Below are 22,777 nucleotides of genomic sequence, written 5' to 3' on the forward strand. Positions count from 1 at the left end.
ACACCAAAACAGATTGGGGCCATCATATGGGGAAAAGGTAAGCCTGAAATAAAATTGAACTTTAAAAAAAAAACATTTTTTTCTAAATTTTCTTAAGTATTGTAATTTTTATTAAAATGGATAAATTTGAGACTCCACAAAATTAAAATTAGTTTTTCAGGGCCATAACATTTGTTTAGCAGTCAATACGCTGTTAAAACCCCAGACATACCTAATCCAACAAGGGCTAACTTTTAATGGGGTATTTCACAACGACATTACCGCGGAAAAGCCAAAGTTTTCGTCAGTTTCACTGATTTCCCCGATTGCTGACTATGGGGGGGGGCACAGTGCAGCCAGTGTCGGAGCAGTGAATGACTGGCCACAACTTTAGGATCTCTGTGTTAGGATGCACATGTGCTAAATCCTGAAATTGCGGTCAGTTTCAAAGTTCGCTGTTATTACCCACCGCAAATTCCAGGCGATTGAGCCAGATTTCGCTATAGCAGGGTATCGATCGGCATCTGCTGTTAGTTAGACTTGCCCCTGCACTCTTCAGCGCAAAACATTTCTGCCTGCTGAGTTGCTGAACGTGCGAGCTGATAATGGCGCAGCGAGGGAAACGGGGCATCTGGGTCCTGAGTAACCAATGAAACTGAAGGATTGAGAAATAAATAGTGGAAATACTGAAAATGAAGTGTAAATTAGAGTGGGTGAATTCAATTGTCAAATCAGGTACCAAAAGAGAAATAGAGAAGGAAAGAAGATTGGATTAAGAGAGGGAAAAAAAGACACAAAGGAAAAGTAAACATTTTAAAATGTTTTTTACATTTAAAAAAATCCCCAACAACAATTAAAACCTGAAATAATGAGACTCCACACTTGTAATAATTCATTTTCAGTGCCAGAGAGGTTGATTGGCAGTAATTAACAATCACATCCTTAAAAGGGTACTTACGAGGCTTAACTTTGTGGTGGGTTTAGCTCGTATCTACTGCGCAAATACAGCAACTTCACAGCAGTCAATGCATGTAAATCATGAGGCAGACAACAAAATGCCATTTTCACAAAGCTAACGGTGAGTGGCGCAACTCTAACAGCAACTTTTGAATATTGCCATTTAACTCTGCTTGAAGTTGCTGTGCCATTTATGCATAAATAACAGTGCCATTTGCCTCATCATTATTTTGACAGCAAAATATGGCCCATTAATTGGTAATTTATTTAATTTGCTGTCTATGGGACTTTGTCGTGCACAAATTGGCTGCACATTTGCCTACAGAACATGGGACATACTGAAGACATGAAAGGACATTGTGTATTTACTAAGTACTGTGTAACAAATACCTTAAACCTTAACTTGGGCACTGCTGAGAAAAACCAGCTAGCAATATACGCTTCAAAGAATTTAGTGAAAGCAGAGATACACTCATGAAGGTGGTCGATTTATAGATATGGTATACCTGTTGCCAACCAATTTACCCCCAATCACACCTTTTCAGTTAGTTTGAGGAAGTAAGGAGGATGCTCAAACTGAGAGATCCTGATTTCAAAGAATCAAGATGTTAGATCTCATCATTGGGTTATCTTTTCATCTTTGGGAACAGAACTTCCTTGAAATGGCCAGTGAACATCACCCTTTCAAATTCTATTTCACGAATTGACTATTTGGCTTGGCTAGCCACATCTCAGAGTTCCCTGACTGCCAACCAGTGACAGTAGAAAATACACTCTTCTGGCCAATTGATTAATCTATGTTGGACAATTGGAGAGCATAGATTGTTCTATGTGCCTGTGTGGGGGATCCGAATAAACTGGCACATCAAAGTAAAAGCAAGTTGCTCAGTGAACATAAAACAGCAAAACCTACATCCCATTTCTGATCGTTAAGCAAGAAATATGGTAGTGATATCCTGAGATGGAGTGAGGAATTATCCTAACCTTAAATCTGGAGTTTAGTATAGCCTGATGGCCTTCCTGGCTGAGTCCAAAGGCATAAAGGCTCAAAAGGAGTATCTATTAGGTTGTGAAGAATTAGGTTTAATCCTCACTTAGAAGACAGACAAAGGAAGTCCGATGTTCCGGGCTACTTTCATAAACTGCAGTGAATTGTCTCTCTAACCAGAATTAGAGAGATTCCTCCCACCATCTTGGCACCAGAGTAAAACCACTTTCAAATGGTGTTACAAACAGACCAAGTGGTAAGACTTCTTTCTAAATCAAAATTGTCTACATCAACTCGTGAGCATTAGACTTGGCTTGCTCCATGACCAAGTTCGACAGCTGAAGATTGGATTTTTGTTTAAATTAGGATGACGGGAACAAATAACAAGTGTTGAACCCTCTCCCAACTGGGCAAAGAAGATCACTGCAATTTCCCCAATGGCTCAACTTGTGAAGACAATGCCCTCAATTTAAAGGATACCCTGAGTGGGAGACCTGAAGTGCACTTGGCAGTTATGAAGGAAGCGATGCCTGGCTGATCTTAACTTAAGGGTTAAATTTGAATAATTATGATTGGTCTCCACTTCAAGTCGGGGGAAATGATGTCAAGGCCATCAAGCAGGAGCCGGCCGCCACTGGGGACCTAAGGGAATGAGCCCCGACATAAAGCAAGTGCTAGTGGGGGGTGTTCTCAAACAGATGCCGGTGTGGGGATGGAGAGAGATAGCAGGGGCAAGAGAGGCCTGAGAAATTCTTTCTGCTTCTCTGAAGAATCTAAATTTTTTACTTACCTTGGTCTTTTCTGGCCACTCTGCAGCAAAGTTTTTCTGGTGGCTTTGACATCAGGCTGGCCTCCCGTGATACTTTGTAAAAATCACATTGCGGCACTGATGACGTCATCAGGCTGCGGCTTTAACATTTAAATTAGGCCCTCGCTTGCCTGCAGCAGGAGCCTTGGCTAACCTCAAAGTCAGTGAAGATAAGATATCGTCGGGCAGAAACGGTGCAGCCACGAGCAAGTGGACTCGGCCTGATCTTAACCCCTCCCATATTCCATTCTGACTGGGCGAGGGGGGTTAAAATCGACCCCAATATGTAGCTAAACCATATAAAAAGTCCTGGGTTTGATTCCAAGTCGGTGCCGATATCAACTACGGTGGCAGTAGAAGTGCCGCATGCCCAAGAATGAGAAAACAATTGGCCAGTATTCCTGCTCATGATCAATATAACTGAACCCTAGTGAAAACAACTTGTGGGGGCCTCTGGTCAGAACAAAATTAGGTTCAGCTATGATCCACTCAAAGGTAAAATGGCCTAGAATGCTCACTGTCTTGGTCACACCTGAAGAATGACCTCTTGGGCAAGATACCAGAGGGTGTCTAGTACTCAAGCAAGAGTTAGCACCTTCAAGAGAAAAGGAGGGAAGAAAAGGGGAAAAATTGGCAATCAAAAAAAAGGAAATGCATTGCTAGCAAGTCTGTGAACTGGGGGAAGGTAGGAACAATCAGGAATACAATCTGTCATCAGAAAGCAGAATATTCAAAAAGAGGGAAAATTCTGCTGTCAACTTCTTTTCTCTGGATCCTCCTCAAAATAAATGTTTTTTTCGTAGTCCCTCATTTGATGTCAAAGTCCCAGTATATTTACAGCTTAATTTCCCTTTGAATTATATGTCTTCTCCTTGTTGCTTTGCATTTTAATTTGTAATAATTTAGGATGGATTTAAGATACTAATCTTCTGTCCTTACATTAATTAATTAAAGACTGCCACAGAAGAAGGAACCACACAATACTCTTCTGCAACGAAGATAGAGCAAGGACAGTCCCACTGAGCTGGTAAACAGAGAAGCGTTGGAGGAGGATGGTGTGGGTGACTTTGTCAAAGGTTGCAGAAAGGGCAAGAGGAGAAAATGCACCAGGACCAACCAGCGACAGAATGAATATGCACTTGGAATTTTAAGCTAATTAGAAAGAGTCAGCCTGGTTTTGGGAAAGGTAAGTTATGTCTTAGTGACCTAATACTTGCATTTACATAGTGCCTTTAATGTAGTAAAACATCCCAAACTGCTTGACAGGAGCATAATCAGATAAAAATTGACACTGAGCCAAAGAAGGAGACATTAAATAGAGTTCTTTAAGAGTCAATGAAGTGGTAAATAAAGGATCAATGAATTTCATATAAGGATTTTCAAAAGGTATTTGAAGAATAAACACAATGGCCCAGAAATTCGGGTCTCCACAGGTGAGTATGCACGGGGTACTCACCCGTAGGCCCAATGGAGGTGCCGGTTTCCTGCATGCACTGCGCATGCGCGGGAAACCGTCACTTCCACCTCTGAAAGAAGGGGTTCAGAAGTCGAACACGTGCGCAGGAGAGGCAGCGCGTGCACATCGAACTTAGGTTTTTTTTGCAGGTTTTCCCAGGAGGGTAAGTCTCCAGAATTTACACATTTAAAAAGCAGTCGTACGGCCTGCTTTTTACAAGGTAAGTGGTGAATGAATTAAAATTAAAACATTTTTTCCACAGGTTTATTATTTTTAAATACTTTAAAGAAAGGTAAGTTTATTTTATGCCCCGTTAGAAAATAAAATTATTTTTTTCAAAAATTGAAATTATTGTTTAAAATAGTTATTTCATGTAATTTATAGTTTATTTTAAATGTGATGTTTTTAAAAAATTTATTTGAAGATTTAGTGATGTTTTGTGGCCCGTAGTATTTACGTATAAGTTTTGACAGCTCTTCCTGTCAAACTTATGAATGGAGCATTCCCTGCTCCGATTGGCTCCCCAAGGCCCATGTGGTCCCAGGGGACGCATCGAACTAACTGCACCCCTGGGATACGCAAGCACTGCGCGCCGGCAGTTGGAGCAGGTCCAGGATCGGAATTCCACGGGGGCCCACAGCTCAACGGCCGGCGCGGTAGGTAAGTGCAGGTTGGGGGCTTACACCCGCAGGAAGCCCCCGACCCGAATTTCTGGGCCAATAGATTACTAGCTAAAATGAAATTAGAGCCAACTTTGTGGCATGGATAAGAAATTGGCTGGGAGGTAGGAGTCATTGAGATCAGGTAAAAGGTACTGTGGTGTATGTAACCTGTTCCACCTTAAGAGAACTTAAGCCTGGTCCACCTTAAGAAAGGTACTACTTTCTTTGGCTGCTGTATACGTAATACCGGTGGTGACCACACCGGTATATAAGCACAGTGTAATAATATTGTATTCAGTATAGTCCGACCTCCAACCAGTAAAGACCTGTTGAATTTACTCTTCTGGTCTGTGTAGTAATTCTCACTATAACACACAGACTTAACAGTGGCGACGAGTCCGATTCTTACCCTGCTGCAGTAATTTCCACGGCGACTTCGTCCACAGACAGGACGTCGAAGAGAAGTTTCCACCATCACCTACGGGAAAACACGTCGAGCGGCAGGCATCGAGCAATCGGAGTGCAGAAGACATCCTGACCTCGAAGCCTCCATCAGCGACTGTCAGCTTCTTCTACTTCCTTGTGGTGGGTAAGCCGGGCAGCGACGCGACAGAAAGTCAACCGTGTTGGCTGTACAGACGGGGCTGGGAAGACGGAGGAATAAGGGCGGTGAGGTCGATCGCGACCAGAGATAAGGGCCGGGCCGCTTTCGAGCGAGAGGCGCAGCGCGGGACATCGATCGCGACTGGAGATAAGGGCCGCATTCGGGCTGAAGGCGCAGCGTCTGGGGAAACTGAAGGCGCGAGAGCCGCGGTGAAGCGGAGACAGCGTCGGGGGACGGGTGAAGACCGCCAAGCGCGGGAAAACCGCCATTTTGTGGGCGGAGGACGACGGCAAGAGCGGGAAGCCGCCATCTTAGATAACATTAAAAATACGATAAATTGCTACGATGCCTAAACATGGGAACATTAATGCCTTCGACAGTGATATAGAAGACTGGGCTATGTATGTAGAACGCATACAAAACTATTGTAAGGCAAATAAAATTCCTGAGACAGATAAAGCACTAACATTACTAAACTTAATGGGTGCGAAGACATACGGGCAATTGAAACACCTGTTATCACCAGATGAACCGGCGGATAAGACGTTCGAACAGATTGTTACTGTCCTAAAAAATCATCTTAGCCCCACGCCGCTGATGCTAGCGGAACGATTTAAATTTTACGATAGAAGACAGCGGCAAAATGAAAGCAATGCTGAATATTTGATGGAATTACATAAGCTAGCAAAATATTGTCAGTTTGGAACGGGACTGACAGAGGCACTTCGAGATAGATTTGTGTGTGGTTTATTTAAACAGGATACACAAAGGCGACTGCTCGAGGAGAATGAGCTGTCTCTCGAGAAGGCGGTCACTATGGCAGCAGCACACGAGGCCGCAGCGAGAGGCACGGCAGTAATGCAGCTACGGCCACCGGAACTCGGTACAAACAAATTGGGTTTGAGTTCTGTCAAATGTTATCGTTGTGGAAAGACAACGCACGATCAGAACCAGTGTTGGTTTAAAAACCAAGAATGCAGAACGTGTGGCAGGCTTGGCCACATAGCTAAAGTATGCCGGTCAGGAAAGAAGACCAGCAATAAAAAGTCACCGCAAGGAAAATATGCAAAGGTACACAAGGTGACAAAGAACAGTTTGACCGAACAGAAGTCAGATTCAGACGCTAGCAGTAATGAACTGGATAGCTTAAGAATACACAACGTTGGTAAGGATACAGACCTCCAGACAATTTGGGTCACTCTTTAGATAGCAGGAGTCCAAGTAAAAATGGAATTGGACACTGGATCGGCATTGACGGTCATGAATAAGAAAGATTACTGAAGGTTATTCCAACATATTCCCTTACAGGATACAGAGATTATATTGAAAACGTACACGGGGCAAAGAGTGTACCCCATCGGAAAAATAGAGGTAGAAGTGGTCCACAAGGGCGAAGGAAGCCAAGTAATGGACTTATATGTGCTACCTGAAGGAGGTCCACCACTACTAGGACGGGAGTGGATCAGGAAAATGAATATGGACTGGCACTCCTTGATAGCACTAACGGTAGATTCCGGGGAAACAGCTGTCAAACCTAAACGATTGTCCAGAATATTGGATGAGGCTAAAGAGGTGTTCCAGCCGGGACTGGGAACACGGAGAGGAATTACGGCAAACATCAAGATTGATGAACATGCACAACCAAAATTTTTTAAAGCCAGACCGGTACCCTATGCAATATGACCTGCGGTTGAAGCGGAGCTGGAAGCACTAGAACGATCAGGGGTACTGTCTAAAGTAGATTGGAGTGAGTGGGCTACGCCCATTGTTCCCGTTATGAAACGTCCTGCGAACAATAAGCCAGGAGATCCAGGTAAGGTTCGCATCTGTGGAGATTTCAAGATCACCGTTAATCCGGTGCTTCACACGGTGCAGTATCCGCTTCCACAGATTGAGGATATTTTCGCTTCACTGTCTGGCGGGAAACACTTCACCAAGATAGACCTGGCGCAGGCGTACTTGCAGATGGAGGTTGAAGAAGAGTCACGCCAATACCTCACGATCAACACGCATCGAGGGTTGTACCGGTACAATAGGCTGGTTTTTGGTGTGGCATCGGCTCCAGCAATTTGGCAGAGGGCCATGGAGCAGGTATTACAGGGAATTCCAGGCACACAATGTTACCTGGACAACATTCTGATCACAGGTGATGGTGATGAACAGCATCTCGCTAACTTGGAACTGGTGCTCAACAGACTGAAAGAGTATGGACTTAGGGTAAATCGGCAGAAATGTGAGTTCTTCCAGAAGCGGATCTCATACTGTGGTCATGTCATTGACCGGGAGGGGCTTCATAAGTCTCCTGACAAGATAGCGGCAGTTGTAAAGGCTCCCGCTCCGGAGAATCTTTCAGTTGAGGTCTTTTCTAGGATTAATTAACTACTACCATAAATTTCTGCCAAATCTATCCACGGTGCTGCATCCATTGAACGCTCTTTTACAGAAAGGGGTACCATGGGACTGGGGCGAAAACTGTAAGAAGGCATTTCGCAAAAGCAAAGAATTGATCACCTCAGAGGAAGTGTTGGCTCACTTCAACCCGACACTGCCTATTCAGTTGGCTTGTGATGCTTCTCCATATGGTATTGGGGCAGTACTCTCACATAAATTGCCAAATGGCACGGAAAGGCCAGTCGCGTTTGCATCCAGATCATTGACCTCCGCTGAGCGCAACTATGCGCAGATCGATAGGGAGGCCCTTAGCCTTGTATGGGGAGTGAAGAAGTTTAATCATTACCTACAGGGCCAAAAATTCACACTTCTGACGGGCCATCAACCGTTGGTGTCCATTTTTAACCCTAAGAAGGGTGTTTCGGTGATGACAGCACAGCGTCTCCAGAGATGGTCTCTTTTCTTAGGGGCACATCAATATCAGATAGAATTCAAAGGTACGAAACAGCATGGCAATGCTGATGGCCTGTCGCGCCTGCCACTACCTGAAGATGAAGACACGACGGAAGTTGACCCTGTTGAGTTATTTCATTCGACCATTATCGAGGTGTTTACCTGTCACCAACGCAAGTATTGAAAGAGAAACCAGGAACGACCCGACACTGTCCAGAGTCTACGAGGTGACAGTGAAAGGATGTCCAACACGTGGTGATCCTCTGTTACCGGCATTCTCGGCAAGGCGAGACCAGCTGTCCGTCTGCCATGGTACTTTGATGTACGGGACAAGAGTGATTATTCCTCCCAAGTTAAGGGAAAGAGTTTTAAAAGAACTACATGAAGGTCATCTGGGGGGAGTTAAAATGAAAAGTCTTGCTAGGGCTTACGTATGGTGGCCGGGTATTGACCAACAGATTGAGGAGTTAACGAAAAGCTGCGCTGGGTGTCAAAAAGTGCAAAATGCACCTCCGATAGCACCGCTACACCCATGGGAATGGCCTTCAGCCCCATGGCAACGTGTACACATTGACTTTGCTGGTCCATTCATGGACTCAAATGTTCCTAATCGCGGTGGACGCACATTCCAAATGGCCAGAAGTCATCAAGATGAATACCACTACTTCAGAAAAGACAATTGCGGTGTTAAGAACAATATTCGCAAGGAACGGATTGCCAGAACAGATCTGTTCGGACAACGGACCACAGTTTGTATCGGAAGAATTCCAACAATTCTTAAAGAAGAATGGAGTTAAACATTATACCTCTGCCCCATATCATCCGGCGACAAACGGGTTGGCTGAAAGATTTGTCCAGACATTTAAAAAGGCTATTAAGGCCATGAATGATGATCAGATTCCGCTGCAACACAAGGTCGATAAGTTCCTGATGTCATATAGAAACGCCGATCATGCCGTGACTAACCAAAGTCCTGCTATGATGTTTTATAACAGGAGGTTGCGGTCCAAGTTGGACTTGTTAAAACCAAATGTGCGGAGGGAAGTGGAAAACAAACAGTTTCAGCATATTAACAGCAAGACCACTCGGACTTTCGACGTAGGACAACCAGTGATGGCAAGGGGCTATGGAAACGACAAATGGCAGTCCGGAACAATCCGGGCCAGACAAGGACCTCTGATGTACACCGTAGATATTGGTCATAATGTGATAAGGCGTCATGCGGATCAACTGGTAGAGTCAAGAGCAAGGGTCGAACCCATGGTTGTGACAGAGACAGCTGTGGAAGACGTTCATGAACCTGAAGCATCTACCTCGGCCGAGAATGTATTTGATGATGATGACACCCAATACATTGGCAACCAACTAGAGGAGGCACCTCAACAACAAGAATCAGAGACCACTGAAAGGCGTTATCCAAGCCGAATCAGAAAGCCTCCTGAGAGACTGAACCTTTGAACTGTTATACCTGAAGTTATATATGTATATATGTTATGTTTATTTGGGGATATGACTGTTAAGCTAAAAAGGGAGGATTGTGGTGTATGTAACCTGTTCCACCTTAAGAGAACTTAAGCCTGGTCCACCTTAAGAAAGGTACTACTTTCTTTGGCTGCTGTATACGTAATACCGGTGGTGACCACACCGGTATATAAGCACAGTGTAATAATATTGTATTCAGTATAGTCCGACCTCCAACCAGTAAAAAGACCTGTTGAATTTACTCTTGTGGTCTGTGTAGTAATTCTCACTATAACACACAGACTTAACAGGTACAATCACAGGTGAGAAGTGACAAGTGGTTACCCCCCCAAGAATCAGAGACTGGGCCCCAGCTTTACACACTACATTTAAATCTGGATTTAGGAAAAGGCAGGTGTATATCCTAGTTTGCAAAGGAAATTTGTGAAAAAAAAACAAGGTAGTGAATCTATGACAGATACAATTTAACATCAGAAAGTGTGAGGTAGTAAACTTCAGAAGATCAGCAGATGGAAATATAATCTAAATGGGGAAGGGCTCTTTGGGGGGCTAGATGAACAAAAGGATTTAGGAGTCCATGTGCGCAAGTCATTAAAAACTAGTTTAAACGTGGAAAAAGACAAAAAGGCTAATGGGTACTGGGCTACACCACACGAGGTATGTAATATATTACTGCAATTAGATAGGTAAGACCTGACTTTTGAGTATTGCATTGGGTTTTAGGTATGCTGCCTTAGGAAGGTTATATTGATCTTGGAGGGAGTTCAACAATGATTCACCAAGATGATAACTGGAAAATAGCCATGATGAAAGAGTGCGTAACTTGGGTTATATTCTCTAACAATAAGTAGGTATGATATTTTGAGAGGTTTAACACAATGAATGGAATTTACAAGGTAGATAAGGAATGACTCTTTCCAGTAGTAGAGAAAACTAGAATCAAAGGAACATAATCTTGAAATTAGAACTTAGCTGGTTAAAAGTGAATTCACAAAAAATGTCTTCATACAAAGGGTTAAGGTCAGAGATGTGGAATCAATTGAGTTGTTTTTTTTTTGTTTTTTTTTAAAAAGGGTGATAAAAGCCTTACTTCCCAAGTAATTATCTAAGTGATATGAAGAAATGGTAATGAATTGGGGGTAAAAAGATAAAGAGCTGCCATGGCTACTAGAATGTTGAAGGCTTGCTGAGCTGAATGTTCCTATATTTAAATAACAAGTTCCACTGGACATCAGAATGTAGTCAATATATGGCATTAATTCTCCTAACGTTTATAAAGCTCAACTTTTATTTTTAAATGGGCACCTGGGAGAATTTAATTTATAACCATTTCTTCAAGGGTAGGAAAATTAATTGCAACCCCCTCCCTTCCACATTGCTATTGATGGGATTGTATTTTGCAACATTGGGATCAAATGCCTATGTAAATTTGATAATTCCAATCACAAAATATATTCTATTTGTCAACTTGGTAGCACTCCTGCTTTGAGTTAGAAAGTCAGAAGCTCAAGTCCCACTCCAGAATTTTAGTACGTAATTTAGGCCGACACATCAGAGCATAACTGAGGGAGTGCTGTATTGTTGGAGGTGCTGTGATTTGGATGAAAAGTTAAACCGAAGCCCCGGCTGCCTATTCTGGTGGATGTGATTCTATGGCACTTTGAAGAGCAGGAGTTCCCTCAGTGTCCTGGCCAACATTCCTCCCTCAGCCAATACCACTGAAAACGGATTAACTGATTATTAATCTCATTGTGGGACCTTGCTGTTTGCAAATTGCCTACTGAATTTGCCTTTATAACAACAGCGATTTCATTTCAAAAGTAATTCATTGTAATCTTTCAACACAGTGCTCATTAATAAGTGGCAACATGACCCAGGCACAGTGCTTTACACACATGGTTTCACAGCAATAATGGCATTTCATAATAGATTCCATTATTGAAATTAAAAATATGAAATGGTCATTGAAATGCGTGACACTTGGCAGGTCTGCTAAAATAGCCTTCAGGATGCCAGAGGACATGATCACGTGCTATATAAATTCAAGTTTGTTTTTACTCATTTTCTATGGTAACTCCAGGTCGGGAGTGCTGGGAACGCAGCAACTAAGATATCCTACCACCCAATAACTTCTTCCAGTGTAAAAACCATCATGTGTATGTACAGTAATTGTAAAAACCTATTAATCTCCTTTAAATGTGGCATGCTTTCATTAGAGGTATAATGCAACTCTTAAAGAACATAGACATAACTCAATTATGTGCCAAAAGGGAAAATAAAATATGATTTGTATACAAATCCTCGGAAAATGTGCAATTAATTATCTTATGCTAAGATCATTCTCTGCATGGACATTACTACCAGAATCTAGCTTGTATAAAAGCACATTTCACTTACAAATTCACACAAGTGGTTGTATTTTGTGCACTTTTGTGGACAACTGAATATTAGATATTGGTCTTTTTCAACTTTGTAATTTACTCAGTCAAAAGATGTTCAATTCTGTTATTATGAGTTTTCAGCTAAGAGTTGGTCAAGCAGGTTGGTTCTCGTTAGGTAAGCAATAGGAATTAGAACTACAGAGTTGCCCAGTCTGCAAAAAGTGGATCTAACAGCTGTGAGGACTTATTCCAGCAACTTCTCAGGAGAGTTTTTATCAAAAATTTGCCATGTTACAATGAACTGGACAAACCGATGATTCTTGTGGTTTGTCTAAAATTGTAAATACAAGAAAGGTACTGCCTTCTTTGGGTCCATAAATGTTCTGAAATATTTAAATGACCTAGATAAAGTAAACTGATTATTTATCCTAGCATGTTGCGTCAACTGTAGTTTATTAATTGCACCAAATACGTTGCTCAATAGCTTCATCTGATGAAAATGAGTTAGGTGGGGCACCCATGCCTGGGCTGTTTGTGGCCATTTCTTAGACTTTGAGGCAGCCTGATTACTGTGTTTGTCTTGGAGAAGCTTGTGAATGAGTTGCCAACAGCTCTGGCTGGTAGCTGCACTGCTCCCTCCCCTTATAGCCCCATCGACTGGCTATGAAATAAAAAATGCTCTGAGCTAACAGACAACGCTATGCAATAATTTTTATTGCATCTTTTAAACTGCAGTAACAGTACAATATTTATCTGTATGTTAATGAACACCTGTGCAAGTAATTGGAAAAAGGTAGAAAAATGTGAAAAATACAATCAAGTTGTTTCTTTAAAGGTAGACGAAACAGAAAATTCACACTCTCGTACCCTCAAGTTTATATATTTAATGAAAACTTGCATAGTACAATAGTGATAAATGCATATACACTCAAGTCCATTTATACGTAGATCTGATTGAAGCAATTTCTTTGTGTAAGCAAATCTGTCAACAAAATTCCAGTTTGTCTTTGATTTAGCCATCACTGGTATAGTACATGGCATTTCCTGTTATGTGCAAGTCTCATTATAAGCAGCATTTATGACATTTGCACCCACTGTAATAACAGGATACCACCGTGCTTGCATAGTTGTAAAGCTATGTCTTAATGTTCATGCTAACACTTAATAGAAAATCTTATATTACATTTGTATTACTCTTATAGTCTTCAGTACTATGACTTAATACTGAGCAGAACTACATGCTTATCAGTTTGTTAGATTGGTTCAACCTTTGCTGGAAATGATACCTTGCACTTCTTAGCAAAGATGAGCTAACTTGACCAAAACTGAAGTCTAGCCTATCTGATCGAACTATCCATCTTGGTATAAAGCTGCACTGCCCACAATTACATTTTCCACCTAGAATAGCTTCACTGTAAATAAATCAAGTTTGAAATAAAAAGGATATGTCTTCAAGATTGTTTCTAGAGGGAATCAACAATGGCAAGTGTACAGTTTATGCACTTCCAAAACTGAGGTCTGCTCTTCACCTCCAATTCCTATCAGTAAACCAGAGATCAGGTATAAGAGCAAGAGTTAGCTACATATGCAAGTCACACACTTACCAATCTTAAGTCCCACTGGAAAGAATTAAGTACCTTCAAAGTAAATTCTATTTCAAATGCGACTTACAGGGAAGGTAAAAAAAAACAGGACAGTGCAGCTTCAAAAAGGATAATTTTATGCATTGCACATTGTCTAAAAACAGCAAAACCAACTATTTATCTAAATGGTGCATTGTCTGCTAGTTTACTATGAGCTAAATCATTGATAAACTCAGAAAATATTTGGAGTAACTGGATTAGTAATAAAAAATATATACACAATACAAAAACAAGTATCATATTACATTTCCTTTTTTCTACAATGTGTGAGCTTTCAAAGCCTGATGCCTCCTCTTTGTGATGATAAAATGGGTACAACCATCCAAAGATGTGACCTCTGAGTTTTCCAAGACTTGTATGTACAGTGCTATAAAAACTCTCAAAATGTACACCACCACTGTTGGACTATCTATAAGACACACTAGCTTTATGAAGGTGCAAAATAAACATTTGTCTGCTTGTTCCAGCTACCCAACTCGATGAAGAATAAAAAATGCAAGCATGCTAGGATACATTAAAACTACTAATCTTCTTAATGCAACTGATAATTAGACTATCCTTTTAACACAGCTCTCTTCAATTAGTCTTCAATAAAGACCATTCTCAGAAAATAGATTTTGAAGGAGTTTCCCCCATCTTGTTACATAGCAACAGATTCACACATTACCCAAGAACTTTTTAACTCTTTAACCCATAGAAGAGTTTGTTTTTTTTACTAACTTTTATTGAGGACTGCAACTCTCAGCAGTGTCTTGCTCGAGGCGCCACTCTCAGGAACACACTAACATACTGCATCATGGGGTGATGGAACTCAGGTCTGTACCTGTGAGCTTGAATTCAAATGTATCACCTGGGCAGTAACTTAATGGATGCCAGGCATTTCTCCACACAAATAGGGCAAAGAAAAAAAACAACAGAGTCGGTAGCTTTACAGCTTTACCCAAGTACTTTCATTTGATCTATGCATGCTGAGGTAGTCCTGCCTCCTAATAGCATCCCCTTGCTTTCTCTCTTTAGACCACAAGAGGAGGAGAGGGAAAAGCCCTGAATCTCAACTCAGTTTTGCACAGTTGAGGAGGGAGCACGAATAGAGTCCCAGGTACATATGGAGCACCAAATGATCACAGCCAAAAGAGTAGAGGGCCACGAGTCGTCTTTGTGCCATGTTATGAGTAACACTGCCATTAATACTGCTCAGTCCAGAGATCAATTCCAAAATACAGACATCTCCATGTATTTGGCACTGCATTGGAGATGTCAACACAGCAGTTCAACAGACAAAATGACTAAATGGTCATAAAGAGCACTTAGAATAAAACATTTGGGGTCATCTCCAGTCACTGAACTTGAGAAGGGTGTCCAAATATGCTTTAATGGGTTGAAGAGTTAAAAAGGGTTCATCAGGACAGGGCAAACACAAACACTTACGTTTCAAATGGTTACTATTAATGCTAATAGTGGGTCTTTTTGTGACAACATTTCACTTAGGAGCAAGGAAGGCCCATCTTACAAGATACAATATTCCAATGATTGCACAAGGTCTAAATTGTCTGAATGATGGGACAAGAAAGCACAGGGACACTGAAGGCGACAGGACAGAAAGCCACAGAAAGACCCACTATCCTTCCTTTAAACCAACTTGTGAAATACAAATTAATAGGGCTTTCATTTTCAGGGCCGGGGAAATAACCTCTGGTTATTTGAAAAGGCAAACTTTTGAAATCTTTACACGGAAATGTGATCGGGAGCAACGTATTTTAAGACCACCACTGCATTTTTCCACCTTTCTACAGCTGTGTAAAAGGTACATAAATCACAAGGTCTCAAAACTGCTGGTCCCGATTACAATTACACAAAGATTGTAGTAATGTGGAAAGTCCATTGGTTAACTGTTAGCTGAGTAGCTAACGAGTGAGGTTATCTAATTAACAAAATAATTGAAAGCCCTATAAACTAAATAAGATAGATATTATCTGATATGTTTTCTGCAATATTTAATAAGTAGGATTAATCATGCGGCATTCGTTTGATCAAGACTGTATGCGTATGCCCAGCGTCCACCTTGCAGTGAAACTGGGGATAGTGGGTCTCTTTGAGGGCTTTCATACTCTGACTTTGAGAAGAAGGCAACAATACGGTCCTAAAAAAAAAAATGAGGAAACAAAAATAAGAAAACAGAACACATCTACAGATGAAGAGGTAGAGGTACAGAATGAAAGACACAGTAACTATGGACAATAAATGAAATTTCAAAGATGTATACAGTTTTGTGCCAGAAAGCAGAAGAGTTAAGAGCAAAAATTCAACAATTAAGGAATGATGACCATGGCAAAATCATCTTAAAATTTTATACATTTAGATGTTTCCATAAGTTTCAAATATTATTTTTTAAGGAAGACACCGGTATAAAATTACATAATCCAGTTATAAAATGGTTCAACATCAGATGGTTTTTCATGATGTGCTTTAAGCCACTTTTACAGACCATGTCTAATGCTGAAATGATGAATGGAATGGTACAGCTCAAGACCAAAACAAGCTTTATCTTCTATCTTATCAGCTGTGAGTCCTTTTTAGCAGACCAAGACATTGCATTAATCTGATGTACAGTGCTTTTGCCAAAACAATAATGTTTTAATGGAACCAGGAGTTATGATATTTTTTCTCTATTTTCTCCCTTTGTCTCCTGCAAGGTTTGAACTATACTGGGATATTGTTATTTCCTCCTGCTCTCCTAAAGGCCTTGATTCTTGTTTGGGGTATGGTTTCTGAGTGCTAGAAGCCAGTTGATTCTTCACCCAACTGACCATTCTTCGTCGTGAGCCTCGACAGTGAGTGTCAGCAGGCTACTCAATGGTGGGGGGGGGGGCCACGGGGCAGCATCACAAATGAGCTCAATCCTGTCCTCGCTCGAAGTCCAAGCACATGCACTTTCCAGGAGGAGTCACTCGATAGCAACAAGGAGTAGGCGCTCAGACGTTTTTTTTCCCCCTTCCCTAACCCAGAAGCATTTTGGTCAATTGTAGCATCCCTATTGCCACTCCAACCAAGATCAACTAACTCAGCACAAATCAGGTATTAAATCTGGGAGCCTCCTGGTCTGTATGGTTCAGTACTGCACCAGGTAGTGTGTTTACCAACCGAGCTACTGAAGGAAAAGTATAATATTGATAAAAAAATTTAAAAAACACGGGGATGATAGCTGACATGTCTAGTTGGAAATGGACTTAAGCATTTTGTTAATCGACACTAACTGCAGCAGAGAAATGGAACAAAGAGTCAGGGAGCAATTCTTCACACAAAGGGGAGTGGAAATCTGGAACACTCTTCCCTCAAAAAGCTGTTGAGACTAGGTCAACTGAAAATTTCAAAACTGAGATTGATAGATTTTTGTTAGGCAAGGGTGTGAAGGGTTATGGAACCAAGGCGGGTAAACAGAGTTAAGATACAGATCGGTCATGATCTAAGTGAATGGCAGAACAGGCTCAAGGGGCTGAATGGGCTACTCCTGTTCCTAGTCAAGTTGTTAGTTCATCTTGGTAGACATGATTATTATTAGGTAAAATCTGCTACTTTAATTTGTGAAATCTCTATTTTAAAAGTTACCCATTTCCCATCTTTTATTGGATTAAAAAAAACAAGCAAATCACAGTGATGGTTAACTGAGGCTTGACAACAGCCTGGGAGCGGGCTGGGCGGCCTTCTCACACATGGGAACAGTATGCAGCAGCCAGGATAAAAAATATCCTCTCTAAAATTTGTGGGGCAAAATAAAATGGCAATCAGACTTCTTCAGCAGGTACGTAGTGATGGAAAGACAGCGAAGGCTGGAATTCGGGCCTGACCATGATACCCGTTTGATTGCGTCAGAAGTGATTACCTTTCAATCACATTAGCCATACTCCCTTGAGTCTGGATGACTTCAGAGGAGGTGTGAACTGGAAGGGGACATACCTAATCAATAAATCAAAATTTAAAAAGCTAATTTTTAAAGTCATATATTTCTGAAACACAGGTAAGTGGAGTTCCCCTTGCTAAATTTTCTTCTGAAGTCACTGACTATTGCTGTGGTATGGCTTCATGAGTACTGTGTGCAAGACAAGTGAGGCTACTCAAATCAAGTACGGGACCACACTGGAGTCAGATCCCATTCTCACCCAATATCCATATTGACAGAAGTAACTGGATAGTGATCAGGAACAGGAATCCATGCTGATTTTTCCTTTCCCTAGTTCAGAGTGCTGAGGTTAATGGTGATACTCCAACTGTTGCCCAGCTAAGCTGCCTCAGCACAGACTGTGGACTCGAAGCAAGGATTTCTGGTCTGTATGCTTTAGTAATACACCAGGTGATGACATTGGGCCATCAGAGGGGATTAAAATAAAGTGAATTTTATGTTGACCCCCACATGAATTTAAACTAATTTTATCAATACAGATTACAAAGACTGATATTGGAAAATGAAATTATTGCCTGCAAAATTAAACTCTCTAGAACAGCCCGTCAACATAGGTGAACCGGACAGTTCATTGAATACTTGTGATCAAGCATCAGCCTCAAATCACCCTTATTCATATTGAACTGATTCAGACTGATCACTTGTTGGCGAGGGGTCTATAATCAGGATTAGTTTATTTACCTCTATTGTAACCTTATTGATCCTTCTTTGGATGTATTTTCCATTTGTAATGGGTTAGTATTTTTTTATTGCAGCTTCATGTCCTTTAGTTTCTGATTACTATTAATTGCGTCATTCTAGATTTTGCTGGAAGAATGTCAGCAGAAATGTACCATTTTTCAACGATACAAGGACCTGAATACGTTTTATTCGTGACCATTAAATTTTGCCAATGTCTATAAATAGCACCTGTACGTTTTGCTTTCATTTGCACCACTGATCATCAATCAGATTTCCTGTTTACAATTGCTGATGGGCCTGCTGTGTACTTCCAATGTCTTGTTTTTATTTTAAATTTCCAGTGCAATTTTTTCTTTTTATCTTGGCTTCAAAGACAGGTAGGCCACAGGCCAACAGTATGAAAACTGAACCTTGGTGCTGTATGTTGAATGCAATGTTGTGAGCTTCACAAGTAAAGATACGCCAACAATTACAATACCAGCTAGCAATTTTTTTTTTTTTTTTTTTTTTTTTTTTTAAAAAGGCCAATAACACTTGCTCATTAGGTTAAATTTGTGACAGATGTAATAACTATATTTCACTTCATGTCGCCACAATGGCCTTTTACCCCTGATCCAACTCTACCAGAAAACAGTCGCAATTGATTAGCAAAATATTTAATATAAAAGCAGAAAATGCTGGAAATACTCAGCAGGTCAGGCACTTTATAGCCTTCCGGACTCAAAATTGAGTTTAACAATTTCAGATAATAACCTCTGCCCCCATTTTTTCCAGACGGCAGCTGTTGCTGATGATTCTGATATTCCCATTTACACCTCCTCTAGACCCATCTTTTGTTTCTTTACTTGTCCCATTACCATCTTCTTTCGCCTTGCACCATCACGCCTTTGTCATTTAATCTCTCCTGCCTTCCACCCTATCCTCCCCTCCCCTCTTTCCCTGCCTCTGTACTTGCTTAAAACCTGTTACATCTCTAACTTTTTCCTGTTCTGACGAAAGGTCACCGACCTGAAAAGTTAACTCTGTTTCTCTCTCCACAGATGTTGCCTGACCAGCTGAGAATTTCCAGCATTTTCTGTTTTTATTTCAGATTTCCAGCATCCGCAGTATTTTGCTTTTGTATTACAGCAAAGTATTTAAAATGTATTCTTCCAGTGTCTGTCTCAACTCTGTTTTAAGGATAATATTTGAATAGTTTTTCATTACTTACACTGCTGACTTGGATCGGAGTCTGTGGTTATCTTGACATAATTGGAAGGGAATAAGCCATTCATTCCATTCAACTCTCCCTGCCACCAATCGGGATCATCCTTGTTTAGCACATTAATGAGCTGCGCTTTCGAGAAACTGAGTTCATCTTCGTTCACGGCAGTGTAGTCATATATTGCTATGACCTGACAGACTATGGGAAAGAAAGAAACCTTTTGAAATCAAGTGAATGAGTGCGTTAGAGAGAGAGTGTGTGTCTGTGTGTATATATAACTGCGCACTTGTGGAGAGAAATCAGACCTAAAAAAAGGCAAAAAAACAAACAAAATTGCAAAGGACTATCAGAGCCTAAGAGTTAGAAACATAAATAAGATTTGCAGAAGGTTTTTGCATCCACAATTCATATAATCAAATATCTATAAGGCACAATGTAAAATCATAATTAGATTCCCAAATTAAAAAATTATTTATTCAATACCTTTAGCAGTCTTTCTACATAACATATGCATAGAATTAAAGTGGCTAACCCTACTGCTCACCCTATTGCTAGGTTAATAACCTGGAATTCCCTCCCTAACACCATGACAAGGGCCGTAGCAGTTCAAAGAGAAGGCCCACCACCATCTTCTGAAGGCAATTAGGGATGGATAGTGTAGTGGTTATGTTATTGGACTATTGATCCAGATGATTAGAATTAAAATCCCATCTTGCCGGTTAAAAAAAATCTGGAAATAAGGGGGCAACAAGGGATGGGCAAAAAATGCTGATCTTTCCAGCGACACCTTGCCAGCATTGCCAGGATCCCGAGAACAAGTTTTAAAAAAATATATAATGAAAAGGACAGCATATAGCTGAATGCTACCATATTAGCACAAGTAAGCTGACTTAAGAATAATAGTGTCAGCTGTGACTCAGTGGTAGTACTCTTGCCCAAGTCAGAGGTTGTGGGTTAAAATCCCATTCCAGAGACTTATGCACAAAATCCAGGCTGACACTCCAGTACAGTACTGAGAGAATGCTGCACTATTGGAGGTACCATCTTTCAGATGAGATGTTAAACTGAGGCCCTGTCTGCACGTGGACGTAAAAGATCCCATGACACTATTTTGAACAAGAGCAGGGAGTTCTGCCAGTGTCCAATATTTATCCCTCAACCAACATCATTAAAAAAAATTATCTGGTCACTATCTCATTGCTGTTTGTGGGAGCTTGCTGTGTGAAAATTGGCTGCTGTGTTTCCTGCATTCTGGGCACCACATTTTAGGAAGGATGTCAAGGCCTTAGAGAAGGTGCAGAGGAGATTTACTAGCATGGTATCAGGGATGAAAGACTTCAGTTATGTGGGGAGACTAGGGAAGCTGGGGTTGTTCTCCTTAGAGCAGAGAAGGTTGATCATAGAAGTCATAGAAATCTACGGCACAGACGGAGACCATCTGACCAATCGTGTCTGTGCCAGCAGGGGAGATTTAATAGAGGCATTCAAAATCATGAAGTGTTTTGATAGAATAAATAAGGAGAAACTGTTTCCAGTGGCAGAAGGGTCAATAACCAGAGGACACAGATTTAAGATAATTGGTAAAAGAACCAGAGGCGACATGAGGAACAAAAATATACGCAATGAGTTGTTGTGATCTGGAATGCACTGTCTGGAAGGGTGGTGGAAGCAGATTCAATGGTAACTTTCAAAAAGTAATTGGATAAATACTTGAAGGGAAAAATTTCCAGAGCTATGCGGGAAGAGCAAGGACTAACTGGATTGCTCTTTCAAAGAGCCGGCACAGGCATGAGGGGAGAATGGACTCTTTCTGTGCTGTATCATTCTAGGATTACAACAGTGACTACACGTCAAAGTACATCACTGGCAGGAAAACAATGAGAGACATCCCGAGGATGTGAAAGGTGCTAAATAAATGCAAATTCTTTCTTTCTCAAAAACAGAAACTCAACAGGCCTGAGAATGAGTTAACACTTTTAAAAGATCTAAAGTGGATGTATACCCTCATTGGGATGAAGCACTGTTTTTCACATCCAGGGTCTTAGACCATTAAGAAAACAAAAGCCACACACTGAGACATTAGAAAAATTATTCTGCTCACCTGGAGTTGGAGCAGGAGTGGATTTTCCACTGCTTTGCCCAAGCAGTTTGACATGGCTAGCAGGAAACCATCCTTTTTGACGCTTTTTACCTCTGGCCTACAAGTGAAACAGAACAAAAAAATATGAAAACAAGTAATGGAATGAAAGACATTTCTCAATATGCTGAGTGTCTCAGGCAATATGCTGCAGTTTAATGTCACCCTTATTTTGCTGCAGTTCCTTTCCTTTCCATTAGATGGTGCTCCATTCAGGAGCCTGAAATAACAAAGTCAGCCAAGGCAGTACAAGTGCTGGGCACCCTTGAGAGTGAAACTTACAATCTTCCAGTAGGAGCCAAAGACTCAAACCACTTCAATTACAAACCCATTTACCTGTGCAACTTTCCTTTATACTATCATCCTGGAAGATACATGACTTTCCCCTGGTTATGAGAGTATTGTTTGCCCATCTAAATGGAGTGCACATGCACCATGGCTGCAGCTATCCAGGCAACGGCATTAGTATACACAAGCCAAAAATGAACTAAACTAAAGAGAATATCACGATATTCACCAACTTGGACTTTTAGCACTGGAACTAAATAGTTGACTGACTGGCACAATGTGGTTTAGTGACACAAGGAGACAAAAACAAAAGGTATGGAACCAGAAAAGTCATCTAGCCTGTAAATATCCCTCAGAGGGTAGATGGCCAAAAATTCCACTTCACATTCTAAATGTGGCTTTAGCAATGAGTTACACAGAGTAAGTGGTCAATAATCACACACTAGACCCCTTCATTTTTCACCTTTTTTTTTTTAATGAACACATGTTCCATATTTGCTGTTCCACTGTGAAATCCATGTGTTATTCATAAATCCTTCAGTTTAGTTTGTTGATACCCCATGAATGTTATTTCCCTTATGCCTGGCCTCATAGTTTAGTAACTATCTTTCTTTCTCGAAAAAAAGTGCAACGACTGAAACATAGAAACATAGAAGATAGGAGCAGGAAGTGTCATGGACGCACACTCGACTCAATTACCCACAG

At 41.1% G+C, this 22,777-nt stretch overlaps 1 protein-coding gene across 1 annotated transcript in view; it reads right to left on the reverse strand.

Moving 5' to 3' along the window:
- Positions 1-22,777, reverse strand: part of LOC147112631 (intersectin-2-like) — a 237,843-nt gene that overhangs the window by 40,216 nt on the left and 174,850 nt on the right. The window contains exons 26-27 of the mRNA XM_085998202.1: positions 21,749-21,845; positions 19,654-19,845 (exon numbers count right to left, since the gene is read on the reverse strand). Of these exons, the coding sequence (XP_085854328.1) occupies positions 19,654-19,845; positions 21,749-21,845 (289 nt within the window). The remainder of the gene's footprint in view (positions 1-19,653; positions 19,846-21,748; positions 21,846-22,777) is intronic.

The sequence above is a fragment of the Somniosus microcephalus genome, chromosome 9, assembly GCF_052327205.1.
Source record: "Somniosus microcephalus isolate GS21.2 chromosome 9, FLI_Smic_1.0, whole genome shotgun sequence".
Taxonomy (NCBI): domain Eukaryota; kingdom Metazoa; phylum Chordata; class Chondrichthyes; order Squaliformes; family Somniosidae; genus Somniosus; species Somniosus microcephalus.